The following is a 14636-nucleotide window of genomic DNA, read 5'->3' on the forward strand; positions in this document are numbered from 1 at the left end:
TTTGCTGCCTGAACAGTCACCCAAAACTCTCTATAACATTGGAGCATCATCTTCAGCCTTCTAGCCCAGTATATCTGACAGACATATTTATGAGCAGGAACTATTGAGGACTTACCCTGTCTTGGCAAAGTTTGGCCATTGACTCAGCTTGCGCCCAAACTTGCCCATTTTTAGGCAGAACTCTGTCTGTAGCCAAAACAAAGATATTTCCCCAGTGGCTTGTTTGCCACATTTGAAGCCGTGTTTTCTTCAAGGTTGCCAAATATTAATAGCCAAAACACTTTGAATGTAACACTAATATAATTCATTATTTTTATGGTTCTTCTTGCTGCATGTAGCTTAATATATATATATATATATATATATATATATATATAATATAAATGTACATGTAAAAATTTTTTAAATATTTTTTAAAACGATAATGCTCATCTGGGGGTGGAGAAAAGTGAAAGTGGGTGGAGAAAAGGGAGGCAACCATAGCAACCTGGGTATCTGAGGAAGCAAGAAGAATGCAGGAAGGCGAGCCCTGGGAACACGGGTGCACACAAGTTCAGCAGTGTCCCACAGTTCACACTGCTTTAGGCCTCGGCAGGAATTCAACACTGTGAAACGTAGTGACGCTGCTTTCTGTGTGACACCTCATTCCCCTGTGCCCATTTGATGATGTGAAGTAAAATCGAGAGATGTCAATGCTAAGGAGGATGTTATATGTTGCCTAGCCTTGCCCTGATTACAATGCATAGCTATGTATGTGAGAAGACTTCCAACCTTGGCATCTCTTTATTGCCTCCCAGGTGGAGGCAATTGATCCTTGAAATATGAGTGTGGGAAGGGAAAATCTAGAGTAGGCCGGTTTGGTCTTAGTGGCTTCTGTGGAACCACGTTAGAGTTTTGAAAAGGTTACCCTAGAGGAGACAGATGACTGAAGAGAGCCATGTGAGGAGAACACCCACAGGGCCACACAGGACATTCTGGGGAAAGAGCTTGACATATGGGGAAGACAAAGCACAGTTGAAGCGTCTTTGGAAAGGGAAATCAGAAGGAAACTTCTTGGGGTAGCGGTAGACAAATAGGCTCTGCAGAATTGGACAAAGGTCAGCGTGCTCATGGCAAACAATGCCGAGAGGCATGTTATCTTTCTTCATTTTTCAGGCATGCGAGGCGTCTCAGAATGAACCCCACTGTCAGTTTGACATGAGGTGATTTTAGCCTTCTTAGCAGAGCCACTCAAATGATTCACAAAGGGGCAGAAGAAATCTTCTTACAAGAATTCTAAGCAATAACAAACGCCTTTGAAGCAAATATTCCCATTGCTGCAGATTTAAATAAGTCTGTTGAAGCTGCCAATTCTAATGAAATAATCATAAATTTGTAGACTTGAAAACTGTCTTCCTCTTTTCTGCTTTCTCCTTTTCTTTTCTTTTTTTTTTTTCCCCTTTTCATTGAAAATAGATTTTCCCCTCACATAATATATCCTGATTATGGTTTCCCCTCTCTCTATAACTCCCATCTCATCCAGATCCACTCTATGTCTCTCATTAACAAACAAACAGAATCATGAGGGATGATAGTAAAATATAATACGTTAAAACAAAAATTAACACATCGGAATTGGACGAAACAAATAGAAGGAAAAGAGTCCAAGAGAAGGCACAAGAAACAGAGCATGCACACTCAGGAATCCCACAGAAACATTCACTTGGAAGCCATAATATATGTACAAAGGCCCTGTCTCACCCACTATTTTAAGAAGTTCAGGCAGAGCGACAGAGTGAGCATCGTGGCCATGTATATGAGCTACACACTGAAGACTGGACCCGACTGTGTTGTGTGCACACCAAGAAAACCCAGTGGGAAAATTCATGTAGAAAGTGTAGGGCTTCGTGGAAGTAGGGTAGACTCAGCTCAGGGAGGCTGGGAAGGAGAAAGGCGACAAAGGAAGGTGGGACAGCAGCAACTCAAACACCAGCTAGGTGACGCATGGAACGCTCTGGTGACAGTACAGACGCGTGGCTGAAGTTTCCCAAACTCAATTCTGTGTTTTATGAAGAGCTAGAAGAAAAATGCTCTGAGGTTCTCAGCTTCTCAAAAGATTGATAATGAGAGAGAGAGAAGTGCTGATCACCCTAACCGGCACACAGTACAGTATACACCTGGTGCAAATTAGCACCCTGTGCTGACAAAAATATACAAACTTGTATGCTTCTACTTTTAATTTATTTTTTATTCTCCTCTCCTACAATACACCCTGAGTGCCAGCCTCTCCTTCCTCCACTCCTCCTAGCTCCTGCCCTGACTCCCACCTCCCCTCTCCCCCAGATCCACTGTTCCTCCGTTTCCCTTCAGAACAGACCAGGCTTTCTAGTGATGTCATCTGCTGTATGCTGGTTTTTAGAGTAGTGATTTGGGGGACACGGAACATGTGGCTAGTCCCTTCACAGGAATGGTGCCATGCCACTCTGTGGGTTTGGTTCTTTTGAAGTAACTTCCTGTAAGACTTTTTAAATTCTGACATTTTGTGATTCTAAGAAAGGAACTTTGCATTCTGCTTCATTTAAACTGGCATCCAAAGGCCCCACATAATCGTGACAGAGGCGTGTCTTGTAGAAGATAACGATGCGGGTAAGTGGGGTTAACACCCACCATCACCTAGAAACCTCCAAATCAAGAATAAAGAAGTAAAAAATGCATCACGTCAAAGAAAAGTGGTCCAGCACATGAGGGTGATGTATGCCATCAGCAGTCATAAGTGCAGTTTGGGAACAGAAAGCATGTGAGATAAAGACAGCAATCCGGTGACATTAGCCCAGTATTTGGGGGTTGTCCCACATGGGCATGGTGTGGTGCCTTCATTGAAATAGTCTTTGTCTTTCCAGGGAATGGGGGCGCTGGGATTTGACCCCTATTCCTGTCCACAGGCAAGACACACACACTTAGGTGCCTGCATTTACCCTTGGGCATCATTCCAGGTAACATTACCTTAAGAAAAATTAATGGAGTACATTAGGGAAAATACAAATGCCTGGCCTTGGGAGCTGACGTCCTTGAACAAGTTTTCCTCCTCTTAGATCCCAGATCGGACAGGCAGCACTTTGCTCATACATCTTAGCTGAAGGGAGCACTTGTGTATCCTACAAAGCAACTGCTTATAACTGCTCCCCTTTATGCAGTAACAGGGCAAACAACTAGATATCCCCAAATCACCTGGTTGGGGGTCAGAAGGACCAAGACCTAGAAAGAAAATAGAATTGATCTCTAAGGTACCTTTCAGGTAATATAAAGAATAAGAGGGAAAGAGAATAACATCCGAGGTACAAGTTCATGTTTGTTAGTAGCTTCAGAGATGGGATGAGGTCCAGAAGGCCTCAGAATTGCTAAAAGGAGACCCCAGAGAAAGAAGAGCACATGTTAGCAGACGTGTTCCAGCCCTGCATCCATGTGTGCTTACGTTATATGTCAAATGGAAGCCTCCCAGGTGACAGTGCTATTCACTCAGCAAATGTGTGTCAAGTGGACACTGCTTGGTGTGTTTTTCACAGTAGACAAGTGGGAACCATTAGGAAGCATCACAGTGAACAGTCTTGAAATCGTGTACGCCATGGCTTGCATGTGCTTTATGGGGTCGGGGATGAGCCCCGGAAACGGTCTCCTCACTCACGGTTTAGTGGGCAGTGGCATTGTCTTTATCTCCTGCCATTGTGGAAGAGACTGTGGGGCTGGAGAAAAGATGTAGTTTTAAATTATATGTTCAACACAAAGCCAATGGTGTGTGTGTGTGTGTGTGTGTGTGTGTGTGTGTGTGTGTGTGTGTGTGCAAAAATATCCACAAATGAATGTTATGGCTGGTGCAACAAGTGACAAAAAAGGAAAAGAAAATCAAGTGTACACAAGTTTAGAATTGCTCAATGTCCATATATTTCTACAATTTCTGTAGGGATTTTTGGGGGGCGAGTGGGGGCTATTTCTTTTTAGTTATGTTTCAATTGATAAAGGCACCAGAAATTACTTTGATTTTTTTTGTGTGTTTGTGAATAATTACTGTATGTTGTAAATATAATGTGTTTTGGAAAGGGATTCTGTGGGCTTCTGAAAAGACTGTTCTGAAGTCATTGGATGGGACAGTCTGTACGTGACTTGATCCATGGCACAATATAACCTTAGTGTTTCTATTTTTAATTTTCTTGTCTGGATGGTTCATCTATTGGCAAAAGTACCGTATTGAGATCACCCACTGTTATTGTGTTGGACCTATCTGCCCTTTAAATCTCATAGTTGTTCATTGGGTGAGTTAAAGTTCTACGTATACGTATTTAAAATCATTATATCTCCTAGCTTGTATATCTAGATTGTTCCCATTATTAATATACAGTGACTTTTCTTATCCCTTCTAATTTTGCTTAAAATCTTCACTGTCACATTTGCCTTTTAGATAGCAAACAGTTGTATATTTCTTTGTAATCCATTAAAACATTCACTCTCTTTTAACTGGGGAGTTGACACTGTTTATAGTATTACTATACAATATCCCTTTAAGTGCCTCTTGTAGTGCTGGCTTGGTGACCATGAGTTGCTCTGATATATGTTCATCATGAAAGGTCTTCATATCACCTCTGACTTTTACAATTTAATACTGAAGAATACTGCAGTCTTTGTGCGCAGTTGTGTTGTCTCAGGGTTTGAACCAGGTCATTTCCTGCTCTTCCAGCATCTACTGTCCTTGATGCTATTTACTCTGTTATCTGCCTTTGTAAGAACCCGGGCACTCCTCTCCCACGGCATCCAGTATTCTTTCCGTTCTATATATGTTCCTGGAATTTTAAGTGTAATATTATATATGGCTATGTTCATTTCTGGCCATGACTATCTGAGTTCTAAAAGACTCCTATGCTTAAATATCATTCCTTTCCCTAGATTTGGGAAATCTATCATCCATAATTTTATTGACTATGTTTCCTGTGCATATTTGACCACGTCCCCTGGATGGGGAGGCCTGGCGGCACTCAGAGGAAGGACAGCAGGCTACCAAGAAGAGACTTGATACCCTATGAGCATATACAGGGGGAGGAGGTCCCCCTCAGTCACAGTCATAGGGGAGGGGAGTAAGGGGAAAATGAGAGGGAGGGAGGAATGGGAGAATACAAGGGATGGGATAACAATTGAGATGTAATATAAATAAATGAATATATATATTAAGTATTCCTTGGCATTCCAAACACCTGGGAGTTTGAATTCACCTACTTCAAAGTTGGGAGCTTTGACAGCAGTTATGCTCCTTTTCTGCTATCTCCTATTTCCAATTTCACATCATGTTTTTAACTTGTGATGTTTGTATTGTTGGGGATCCACTCTGGCTGTTATTTGAGGGTCATGCTAGCAAACGGTCTCAGATAGGTGAAGGCAAACCACCATAGCAGCAATAACATCAAACAAACTAGACACAGAAATACAATGAAGGCCACGGAAGGCAACTGCTCTACTCCTGATAACCATAGAAAACAATATGAAAGGAGCAGGAGGGAAAAGTGTCGGATGACAAATAGATATTTGTAAATAAAATCAGATAAAGGCAAGAAGAGAAATAAAAATCTAAGTGTTTTTACAATGAAATTAGTTCGAAACAATATTAAAATGCAGTAAGAGTGGGAGAAAGAGGGATTGAGGGAGGAGAGGAGGGAAAGTGGTCTTTAAAATGACAAGGACTTGAAGACAGCTTCTTCTGGGAATTTTCCAGCTTGGGGAGGAGAGAGGTTTAGCTGGCTCTAATAGTTGCCACGTTCCCTCGGCTCAGCCTAAGACTGCGCATGTCCTCTGAGTCAGTCAATGGCAGAGGCAGAAGCTTCTTGGCTTTCCACACCTGGAACCTCCGCTAACCTTGCAGAACTTGTCAGCTTGTCACTTGCCTCAGAACCCCCTCAGTGTGTGTACCCACAGCGAACAAACACCCAAGCCTTGTGGCTGAGGTTTCAGCCTCCCCCCACCCAAACCCCCTGTGAACCAGCACTGGAGATGGGGGCTGTTTCTTACTTTTCTCTGTGAAGCCTGTTTCTACACGCTTCTCAACCTTTGTGCCACATCTTTTCTCTAACAAAAATGTTTGCAGGGCGTGGTGGCGCACGCCTTTAATCCCAGCACTCGATAGGCAGAGGCAAGCGGATTGCTATGAGTTCAAGGCCAGCCTGGTCTACAAAGTGAGTCCAGGACAGCCAGGAATACACAGAGAGACCCTGTCTCAAAAAAAAATTATACATGTATAAATTTAATATATTATCCCCTCTTAACCCTTCTTGCTCTTGCACATCATTTCTTTTTTTTTTTTTCCCAAAAGGCCTTCTTCTCTGGCATGGGGGTGGAGAGGGGATATGTTCCCTGAAAAACCTACAAACATAAGCGTGTTCATATCAGGAAGCAGTCTAGGAAGGGTAGAAGCTAGAGGCAATCCACAGGAATAGCGAATCAACCCCGATTAAAGGCACTGTTCAAGGTGAGTAAAGACTTTGAACAGGTGTTTATCACACGACTGCCTGTCCAGCACCTATCGTTAACACAGGTACCCATCTAGATACCTGCTCATTTCTCCGTTTAATTATTTCCTTTCTCCCTCCCTTTTGTTGAAGTCAGTTGCCCAAGCCTAAGTGACTCTAGTCCCCTGGTTTTAGGAGAAATGTCATACAACTTTGGGACAATTGCTGCACCACAAAACGATAGGAAAATAAGCAAGGAGAGAGAGAGACATGACAAGCTAAAGAAAAGCAGCCATTTATTTTCACTGAAGTCTCTGCCTCCAGCAGGCGCCGCAGCAGAAAGACAGCGTCACGTCATCCCTGGCTCTCCGTGTCCCCCAGGTCCTCATCCGAATTGTTCCCTTTGCTCTTCTCACATGGCTGGATTGTCACACAGCACTTCAGACTCTTCTGACAAAGAGCAATAAGTTCTTCGTTTTTCTGACAATATTTTGTGCATCTCCCATCCAGCTTGCCGCATTTCTCATCGAAAAATGCGTTCTTGGCTACACAGAAGAAGAACCCCGCCCAGGTTAGTTCTTTAATTAGTTCAAATGTGTGGAATCATTACCTGTTATCGCGGTATAACATCGGCAACAGTCTCTCTCTGGGCCGTGTCTTAGTGCTTTGTCCTCCAGTAGAAGAACTTCTGGTCGAAGCGTTTCCTACGTCGTACTTTGTCTTTTGTCACACAAGGTGAAAGAGCAGAAAGACTTAGCTAGCTAAGCACCCGAACGGCTTTGGTCAGGACTTTGGAAGATAGAAGCTAACATCCTTTAACACAAATCTACTCGAAAAAATTATCAACTCAACTCATAAACGCTTTCACAGCCTGGAACTCCCCTGATGTGCTTTCAAAGATTGCTGCTCAGTAAGAGTGAAGAGGCCTGGCCTGTCGTGTATCCAGCTCACAGTGATGTCCAGGCAGATGAAACCAAAGAACACCTTAGTCCATGGGTTTCTAATGATCCTTACAAATAATTATCTGATTTCTCTATCACATTCCACCAAAATTCCACTGTACAAACCAAACACTTTAGAGAAAATTGGAGTAGTTGAGACCAGCTGCCTGTGACTTTTATTTGTTGGTTTGGGTGCTAAGGACAGACAAGCCATCTTACCAGGATCAAGTATAAGTGGCCCACCTTTTCAAAGTGCCTTGAACTCCGGCTTTCTCTGCAATGTCCAGTGCTTTCTCTCCTCTCCTAACATAGTAAGGCCATGTCAGACTACAGGTTCAAGACCTTACTCTACCAAGAGTCCTTGTGGCACATCCAATTGACAGTGATGAGCCAGAAGCTTCTGGACCAAAAGAGCAGCTTTGCCTATAGCCTCCTAATGAGTCCAAATGGAGTCATATTTCATACATTTGGTACAACTGATAACTTTATACTGCATAATCTTGCACAGTGTTGGCTAACCGTCTAGTACATATGAGTGGTCTTTCGGCGGGGGGCGGAGGGTTGGTTTTTTGAGACAGGGTTTCCCTGTGTAGCCTTGGCTGTCCCGGACTCATTTTATGGACCAGGCCAGCCTCAAACTGACAGAGATCCACCTGCCCTACAGGCTTGAGCCACCACCCCCAGCAGTGGAGGAGTGGTCTTAAAACCTCTCCTCAGCCTCCAATGTTCACATCGGTGCCAGCAGGATGCACGGCACACCATTCACTCACTGAAGGTCTAGATCTCCATGTCCTGATACAGAACCCACTCGTGTGGATTTGTCACATGGATTCCCTGCGACTCCCGAGAGTCCCTTTCTCTACATCCCCGGAATTGGCAGGAGTCTACTCTTCCACTTTAATTTTGGAGTGGATACAGCCACATCTTTTCAAAGTTGCCAAAAGTTGTGAGGAAGTGCAGAGAACTCTGAGGTGGGAAGGATGTCCCTCACAGCTGTTACTGTGCCACACAGAGTACCAACACCACCTTACCTGCATGGCCTGGAAAGAAGCCCTGCCCAACTGAGTCCCAGCCTCCATCCACATATAATATACATATGGTAAATATTTCAAGCCAAAAGGAAAAACGGAATTCTCCTTAAAGATGCTAGCTTTGGAGAACTGGATGTGTTTTGTTATCAGAAGTCTACAACTCAGCACCCAGGTTTAGACATGCAATTAACAAATGAGTCTCCTGTGCGACCTTTCACCATGATAGACGTGAATATTTGCCCCCTAACTCTCTTCTTCCGCATCTTTCTTTTTCTGTCTCCCCATTGTCTATTTTATTTTATACTGAAAACATTTTTAAAATAATCTGTGGGTTTGTTTCATTTTTATTCCCCTCTTTAACTTTTGTCCATTATTTTTGTTAATAAGCACAAACCCGGGCATCAAAATACAACTTTCTTGATTCCCTTTAACTTATTCAAACCCGTGAAACCTCTTCACTAATTGGAAATGCAATGTACTGATACATGATTCATTGATGAATAATAGGTGGTGGGGAAGTTCCCTTCCACAACAACTGTTCTCCTTCAAGGCCAACAGAGCAAAGGTACCCTTCCGTCCTAGGGTCGATCACATCTGGGCACATCTGGATAGACCTTGTGTCTGAGCCATCACCACACATCACCCTCCACATAAAGATGCTCATTTTCTTTACCTGCATCCAGAAAGAAGAGAACAGCAAAGAGAAATAAGAACGTCTTCATGGCCTGGAGGGCTGTGAGGGGTCAGTACAAAGTCCATGGGAAACGGCGCCAACACCACTTTTATATAATCTCTCCAGACTGAACAGGGTCTTGATCAACGAAGCTCATCGGAACGAACGAACCCACGCCCTGCTACAAAAAGCCCACCTGCCTCAGTGGGTGTCACTCAACCTACGGGTCGCTGCTGTTTTTCTGGTTCTGGAAAGTTTCCAAAAAGGAAAATAGGCATCAGAGTAGAACAAAGGCGGGCAGGGATGGATGACTGAGTGCAGGTTTTGTGGTGAGAGAATCTGGGGCGCAGACATTTGTATTGCTCATCTTGGCTGTTCCTTAATTGTTTCAGATCACGGGTGTAGTGGGGGTGTAAGTATACAACATCTCAATGTTTCAGTTAAGAACAGGTGCACTGTGGTCAAGTGGACTCTGAACTCTAGATTCAATCTTTAGGATTCAGGCTTTAGGATTCAATCTGGCAAAAGGAACTGGGAAAAGAACATGACCTAAGCATACACTCTGTTTTTTTTTTTTTTTTTTTTTTTAATTCTAGATTTTACAGTAGGCAGCCCATCTCATGTTACATCATCTTATTTAATCTCAGAAGGTTTTTTTTTTGTTTTGTATTATTTAGCTTATGTCTTTACTTAATTTTTGAGAATTTCATACAATATATTTTAACCATATTCTTTCCCTTCCCCCCCATAACTCCTTTCAGATCCTCCCCACTACCCACCTGACTTCCTGTTGTTTGATTTGTGTTGGCCAACTACCCCGAGTATAAGGCCTGTCCAGCAGTGTGCTTGTTAACACCCCGTGTCACTCCAGTGATGAAAACCAATTTCCCCTCTTCCAGAAGCTACCAAAATCCAAATAAATAAGTAGCCTCTCGTCTAGGAGTGAGCTTTGCATCTACTTCCCCTTCTCTGCGTTGCAGCTTTTTCTGGCTTAAACATGTGCAGGCCCTGGGTACACACTGCCGCAGTCTCGGTGAGTTCATGTGTGCATCAGCCTTGCAGTATGTGGACCAGCTCCCTTGTCGTTACCTATTGCTCCCAGCTCTTACCGTCTCTCCATCTCCTCTTCCACATAGATCCCTGAGCTTTGAGTGCACACTACCCAGTTGTGGAGCTCTGGGTCAATTACCATATGATGTAAGAAGAAGGTCATCTGTAAGGACTGAGCGGTGCTCTACTCTGTGAGTATAGAAGGTGTCATTAGGAGTCATGGTACTATGCTCACTTAGCAGAGCGGTTGTTCAAGGTTATATAGAAAGATGAATAATAATAATAATAATAATAATAATAATAATAATAATAGTCGCAATAATAATCAGACATTCTGCTAAACAAGTCTATGCCATGTGCAATGCTCTCAAAAGCCCCCTGAAGCTGATATTAATAGTTATAACCCAATTTTAAGGATAAAGAGGCTGAGGTCTTGAACATTGTCAACCCATCCAAGGTAGTCTACTTGATAGGCATCTGTCTAACTATAGAGTGTACATTGTTCTTGTGTGGGGAGGGGGGTTTGCTGAGAATTGAAGGTAAGGCTTTGTGTGTACCAGGCAAACACTTTACTACTGAGCCACACCCCAGCCCCACTTTTACTTATTTTAGATGAAGTCTCATGGAGGTTACAACAGGCTGGCCTTGAACTCACTGAGTTCTCTGTGTAGGCCAAGCAGAACTTTAGCTTGTGATGCTCCTGCCTCAGTGTCTGGAGTAGTTGGGTTACAAACCTGTGAGCCCAGGCCTGCCTCTGCATCCAAGATTGAAGACCAAAATGTCATGTAACTATACACAGCAATGTGGCAGGACTCAGGACCTAGTTTGGGGGTGACATGAGTGACACGACACTCACACTTTTAATTGTGAAAGGTGGATGTGATTATGGCATTAGTCTGTGATTAAAAGCTAACTTAGCAAAGGGGCATCACTCCTCATGTTCTCCTGACATATTTATAAATATCACAATGAGGATGAAGAGGGTAAGCATGTACATCTAGGGATTGCTTTCCGGTCCCCACCAGAGCTCTGTAAACACTATGGACATTCAGAGAGCCCCTGGATTGAAGTCATACCGGATCCCCAGGACACACTGCAAAGGCAATGTGTGTGCCTTGATCCTTGGGAAGATGGAGACATATTGAGATCCCCTTCCACAGATTCCTGGAAGTGTGCATGGTGCTGGGTTCCCCCAGTCTCGGACAAGCATCCACTCTTCTGTGGGCTGTTGAGAAGTAGGGGCTTTGAAGGTTCCAAGGTTATCACCCACTGCACAGCTCTTGATCCTGGCAAATGGAGCATGTAATTATGCTTTCTTTATTGATTCACTTCAGTGACCAAGAACATAACCCATTACTTTCAAATATAAATGCTTTCCTTCAAAGAAACCCTGGTCCCGTCTCCTGAAGAATCTCCCCTCAAACATGGCCCTGAGCAGAGAGATGTTCTATTTTGGTTTTGCTTTGTTCTTCATTGTAGCTCAGCTGCTGCCAGGTAAATCAATATTGATGGGATTTTGATGGGGTTATGGGAGCAGATCATGAAACCCAATGACTCTTCCATGCACCGCCCTGAAACTGAGAGTTAATCTTCTCTCCACCAAGGATTCTTTGGACCTGCACTAATGTTTCCTAAGAGCCAGCTGAACAGAGCTTTAATATTTGTTTTATTGTTTTGTACGTTGCTCTTTCTGGCTGCCAGGAGTACTGGTCCTGAGAGCTCAAATAAAGGTGGCAACCATAACACCCATAGTCCCTCAAGAGACATGTCACATGTGGGAGAAGTCATTTAGAAATGTGTCATTTATTGCTTTGATATTCTTTCCTAAAATGTTTTTTGTTTGTTCTAAATTTAGGGTCCTGGGCAGGACTTGAGTATTCCCAGTCATTTCCAGGAGGTAAATTTATACCCTTTACCTGAACTTCCTCCTTTTCTCTTAGGGACTCAGGCCCAGTTAGCTTTCTTTGACTGACAAAGCCAAGGAGGGAAGGCAGTTGTGAAAGGACTGAGTTCTGGTCCACTGCCTCCATCTGCTGTCACTCTTGTGACCACGGTCATATTTGTGTTTTTTTTTTCTTGTGACTTTCTGGTTCATTTGTAGTACTTAGGTTCAACCTCATCCCCACCCATTAGCACTAGCCAGAGATCGTGACTTCCCTCATCCTACAGCTCAAACTGAATGAGGTCTGCACCAGTGTATGCTGCTGGGTAAGGAGGGGCAAGCAGAAGGGTGAAGAAAGTCTAGTGAGAAGTCACCTCCATTGTACAAGAGCCGGTCATAATGGTTAGCCGCAAGCGTTGGCTGTGCACAGCTGGTTCTCTTACATGGGAAGACGGCAGCACAGTGCAAACACCATTACTATTTTGGAGGGCTAGAGAAAATGGTTAGGAGCGCGTGCCATGCAACCATAAGGACCCAAAGTTTGGACTCCAGCATCCATACACACACTCTTGCTTGAGCCTGTAACCCCAGCACTGTGGAGGCAGAGTTAGGGGGTTCGGTGGGACTTTTTTTTTTATCTGCCAGCCCAGCTAGGGGGGAAAATGAGCTGCTACAGCCAGGTGTGGTGGTGCAGGCCTGTAATCCCAGCACTCGTGAGACAGAGGCAGGTGGATCTCTGTGAGTTAGAAGCCAGCCTGGTCTACAGAGTAAGTCCAGGACAGCCAAGGCTACACAGAGAAAGCCTGTTTGAAAAAATAAATGAGCTGGGATTCAAAGAGAGACCCTGATTCAAGGCTGGAAATGACAGAAAAGGATACCCAGTGCCTTTGTGTACATACACACATGTGCATGTGTGCCACACAATACACCTCTCCCCTCTCTCTCATATGATAATAACGATAATAATTAATAACTAATTGAATAGACTCAGACAATATTCCAGAGTGAGAAATGTGGTGCTCCTGCAGTACTAACCTCCTCAGTGCTTAACACACACACACACACACATGAATCACGCCACTACATTCCTAAGGCAGCCTTACAAGTAAATACTATGAAGCACAAACATTTCACTTAGTTATTTTGCTGCACCACTAAGCAAGTTAAAACTGTGCGCAGGTGCTTCCGGTCCACCCCTCAGCTGAATGCGGCAAGGTAAGTTAAGCAGTGTATTGAGAGTGTATGGAGCTGGTCCCAGGCCCACACAGGAATTGAGACTCAAATTGTTCATTCCAGCTTCGAGGACCTGAAACCCAAAGCTGTCTCTCTCATTTTCATCCAGTAAATTTTCAGTAGTATCGGGCACGCATTTTTAATAGTTCTGAAAGATAAATGTCCCTCTGTCACTTCCACTGGGCCCATGAAAGACAGTAAAAAACCATGGAACATGGATGATGGCTACTCATTGTTTTTAACTCTTCCCAGTTCCACACTGTGGTAAGCATAAGCTATGGGGTAGGACTTTTCTTACACAGTGTGTGTGTGTGTGTGTGTGTGTGTGTGTGTGTGTGTGTATTTGTAGAGGCCAGCGGTCAAACTTAAATGTCATTCCTCAGGAACCTTGGTTTTTTGGGTTTTTTGCTGTTGTTTGTTTGTTTGTTTGTTTGTTTGAGACAGGATCTATCACAAATTCAGCTAGGCTGACCACTGAACCTCAGATACCAAACAGCCTCTGCCTCCCCAGCTTCAGGGCTGTAAGTGTCCGCCACTGTGCCTGCCTTTTTTTTTTTTATCCAGGCACTGAGGATCAGACTGGAGCCCTCATGCTCACCCAATAAACATTTTACCAACTGAGCTATCCCCTAGCCTCTGGGCTCATCGTAGAAAATACTCTTTGTTACCGTAGCTGCAAACCCTGCCTGTGTAGCCGGTCTTACATGGTCTTCCCATCCCCCACAAAGCCCCAGCAAACATCTCAGCAGCTCTTTCCTGGCGCAGGGGAGTTTGCTGTGTGTGAGCCGTGCAGGCTCGGTCGGGGGAAATGCAGGAGGGTGTGCACAGACAGTGAGAAGGCCTCAGGGATGTGCAAGCTCAACTTCTTCTGCTGTCGGGAGAGGATCCGAATACGGTGACGGTGGCGACCGACCGACGCTCCTTGGGCCGTAGAAGCCATCCTGAAGCCAAGGAGAGAGCTTCCCTGGCTTAACTGGGCCACAATCAGCGTGGCTCGGGCCCAGCCTCGCCCCGCTTTTCTTTCTGTGCTTCCTTCAATTTTTAAGGTGATAAAAATCAAAAGAGCAATAAATGCCTTCTACCGAATCAGACACTACCGAACACTTCCTGAACACTTGTCATTTATAAGTCCTCTCCAGAATTTTCTCATATGCCTCAGGATCCCCTGAGAGATCGACTTTATCATTCTCCTTTGGGGAAACTGAAATCCAGAAAGGTTGCTGCCTGTAGGAATCAGGAGCTGGGAGACAAGGGGCAGAATGTGTATCGACACCTCATTCTGTGTATCGCTCCAACATGCTAATTCTCATGGGATTAATAGACAACTAATGTGCCATTCTCTGCTCTATTGATGGTACTGTA

At 44.1% G+C, this 14636-nt stretch overlaps 2 protein-coding genes across 2 annotated transcripts; one reads left to right on the forward strand and one right to left on the reverse strand.

The window, feature by feature from the left end:
- Positions 1-6818: 6818 nt before the first annotated feature.
- Positions 6819-9158, reverse strand: LOC311585052 (beta-defensin 15-like; the record flags this gene model as incomplete). Its single annotated transcript, XM_084759822.1, has 2 exons — positions 6819-7009; positions 9110-9158. The coding sequence occupies 2 exons, from the start codon at positions 9156-9158 to the stop codon at positions 6819-6821; spliced, it is 240 nt and encodes a 79-aa protein (XP_084615948.1).
- Positions 9159-11583: 2425 nt separating this feature from the next.
- LOC311585053 (beta-defensin 12-like) lies at positions 11584-14173 on the forward strand (the record flags this gene model as incomplete). The annotated part of the gene is made up of 3 exons (XM_084759823.1): positions 11584-11653; positions 12015-12056; positions 14040-14173. The coding sequence occupies 3 exons, from the start codon at positions 11584-11586 to the stop codon at positions 14171-14173; spliced, it is 246 nt and encodes an 81-aa protein (XP_084615949.1).
- Positions 14174-14636: the final 463 nt, after the last annotated feature.

This window comes from Acomys minous, assembly GCF_964271855.1.
Source record: "Acomys minous genome assembly, chromosome: 15".
In the NCBI taxonomy this organism is placed as follows: domain Eukaryota; kingdom Metazoa; phylum Chordata; class Mammalia; order Rodentia; family Muridae; genus Acomys; species Acomys minous.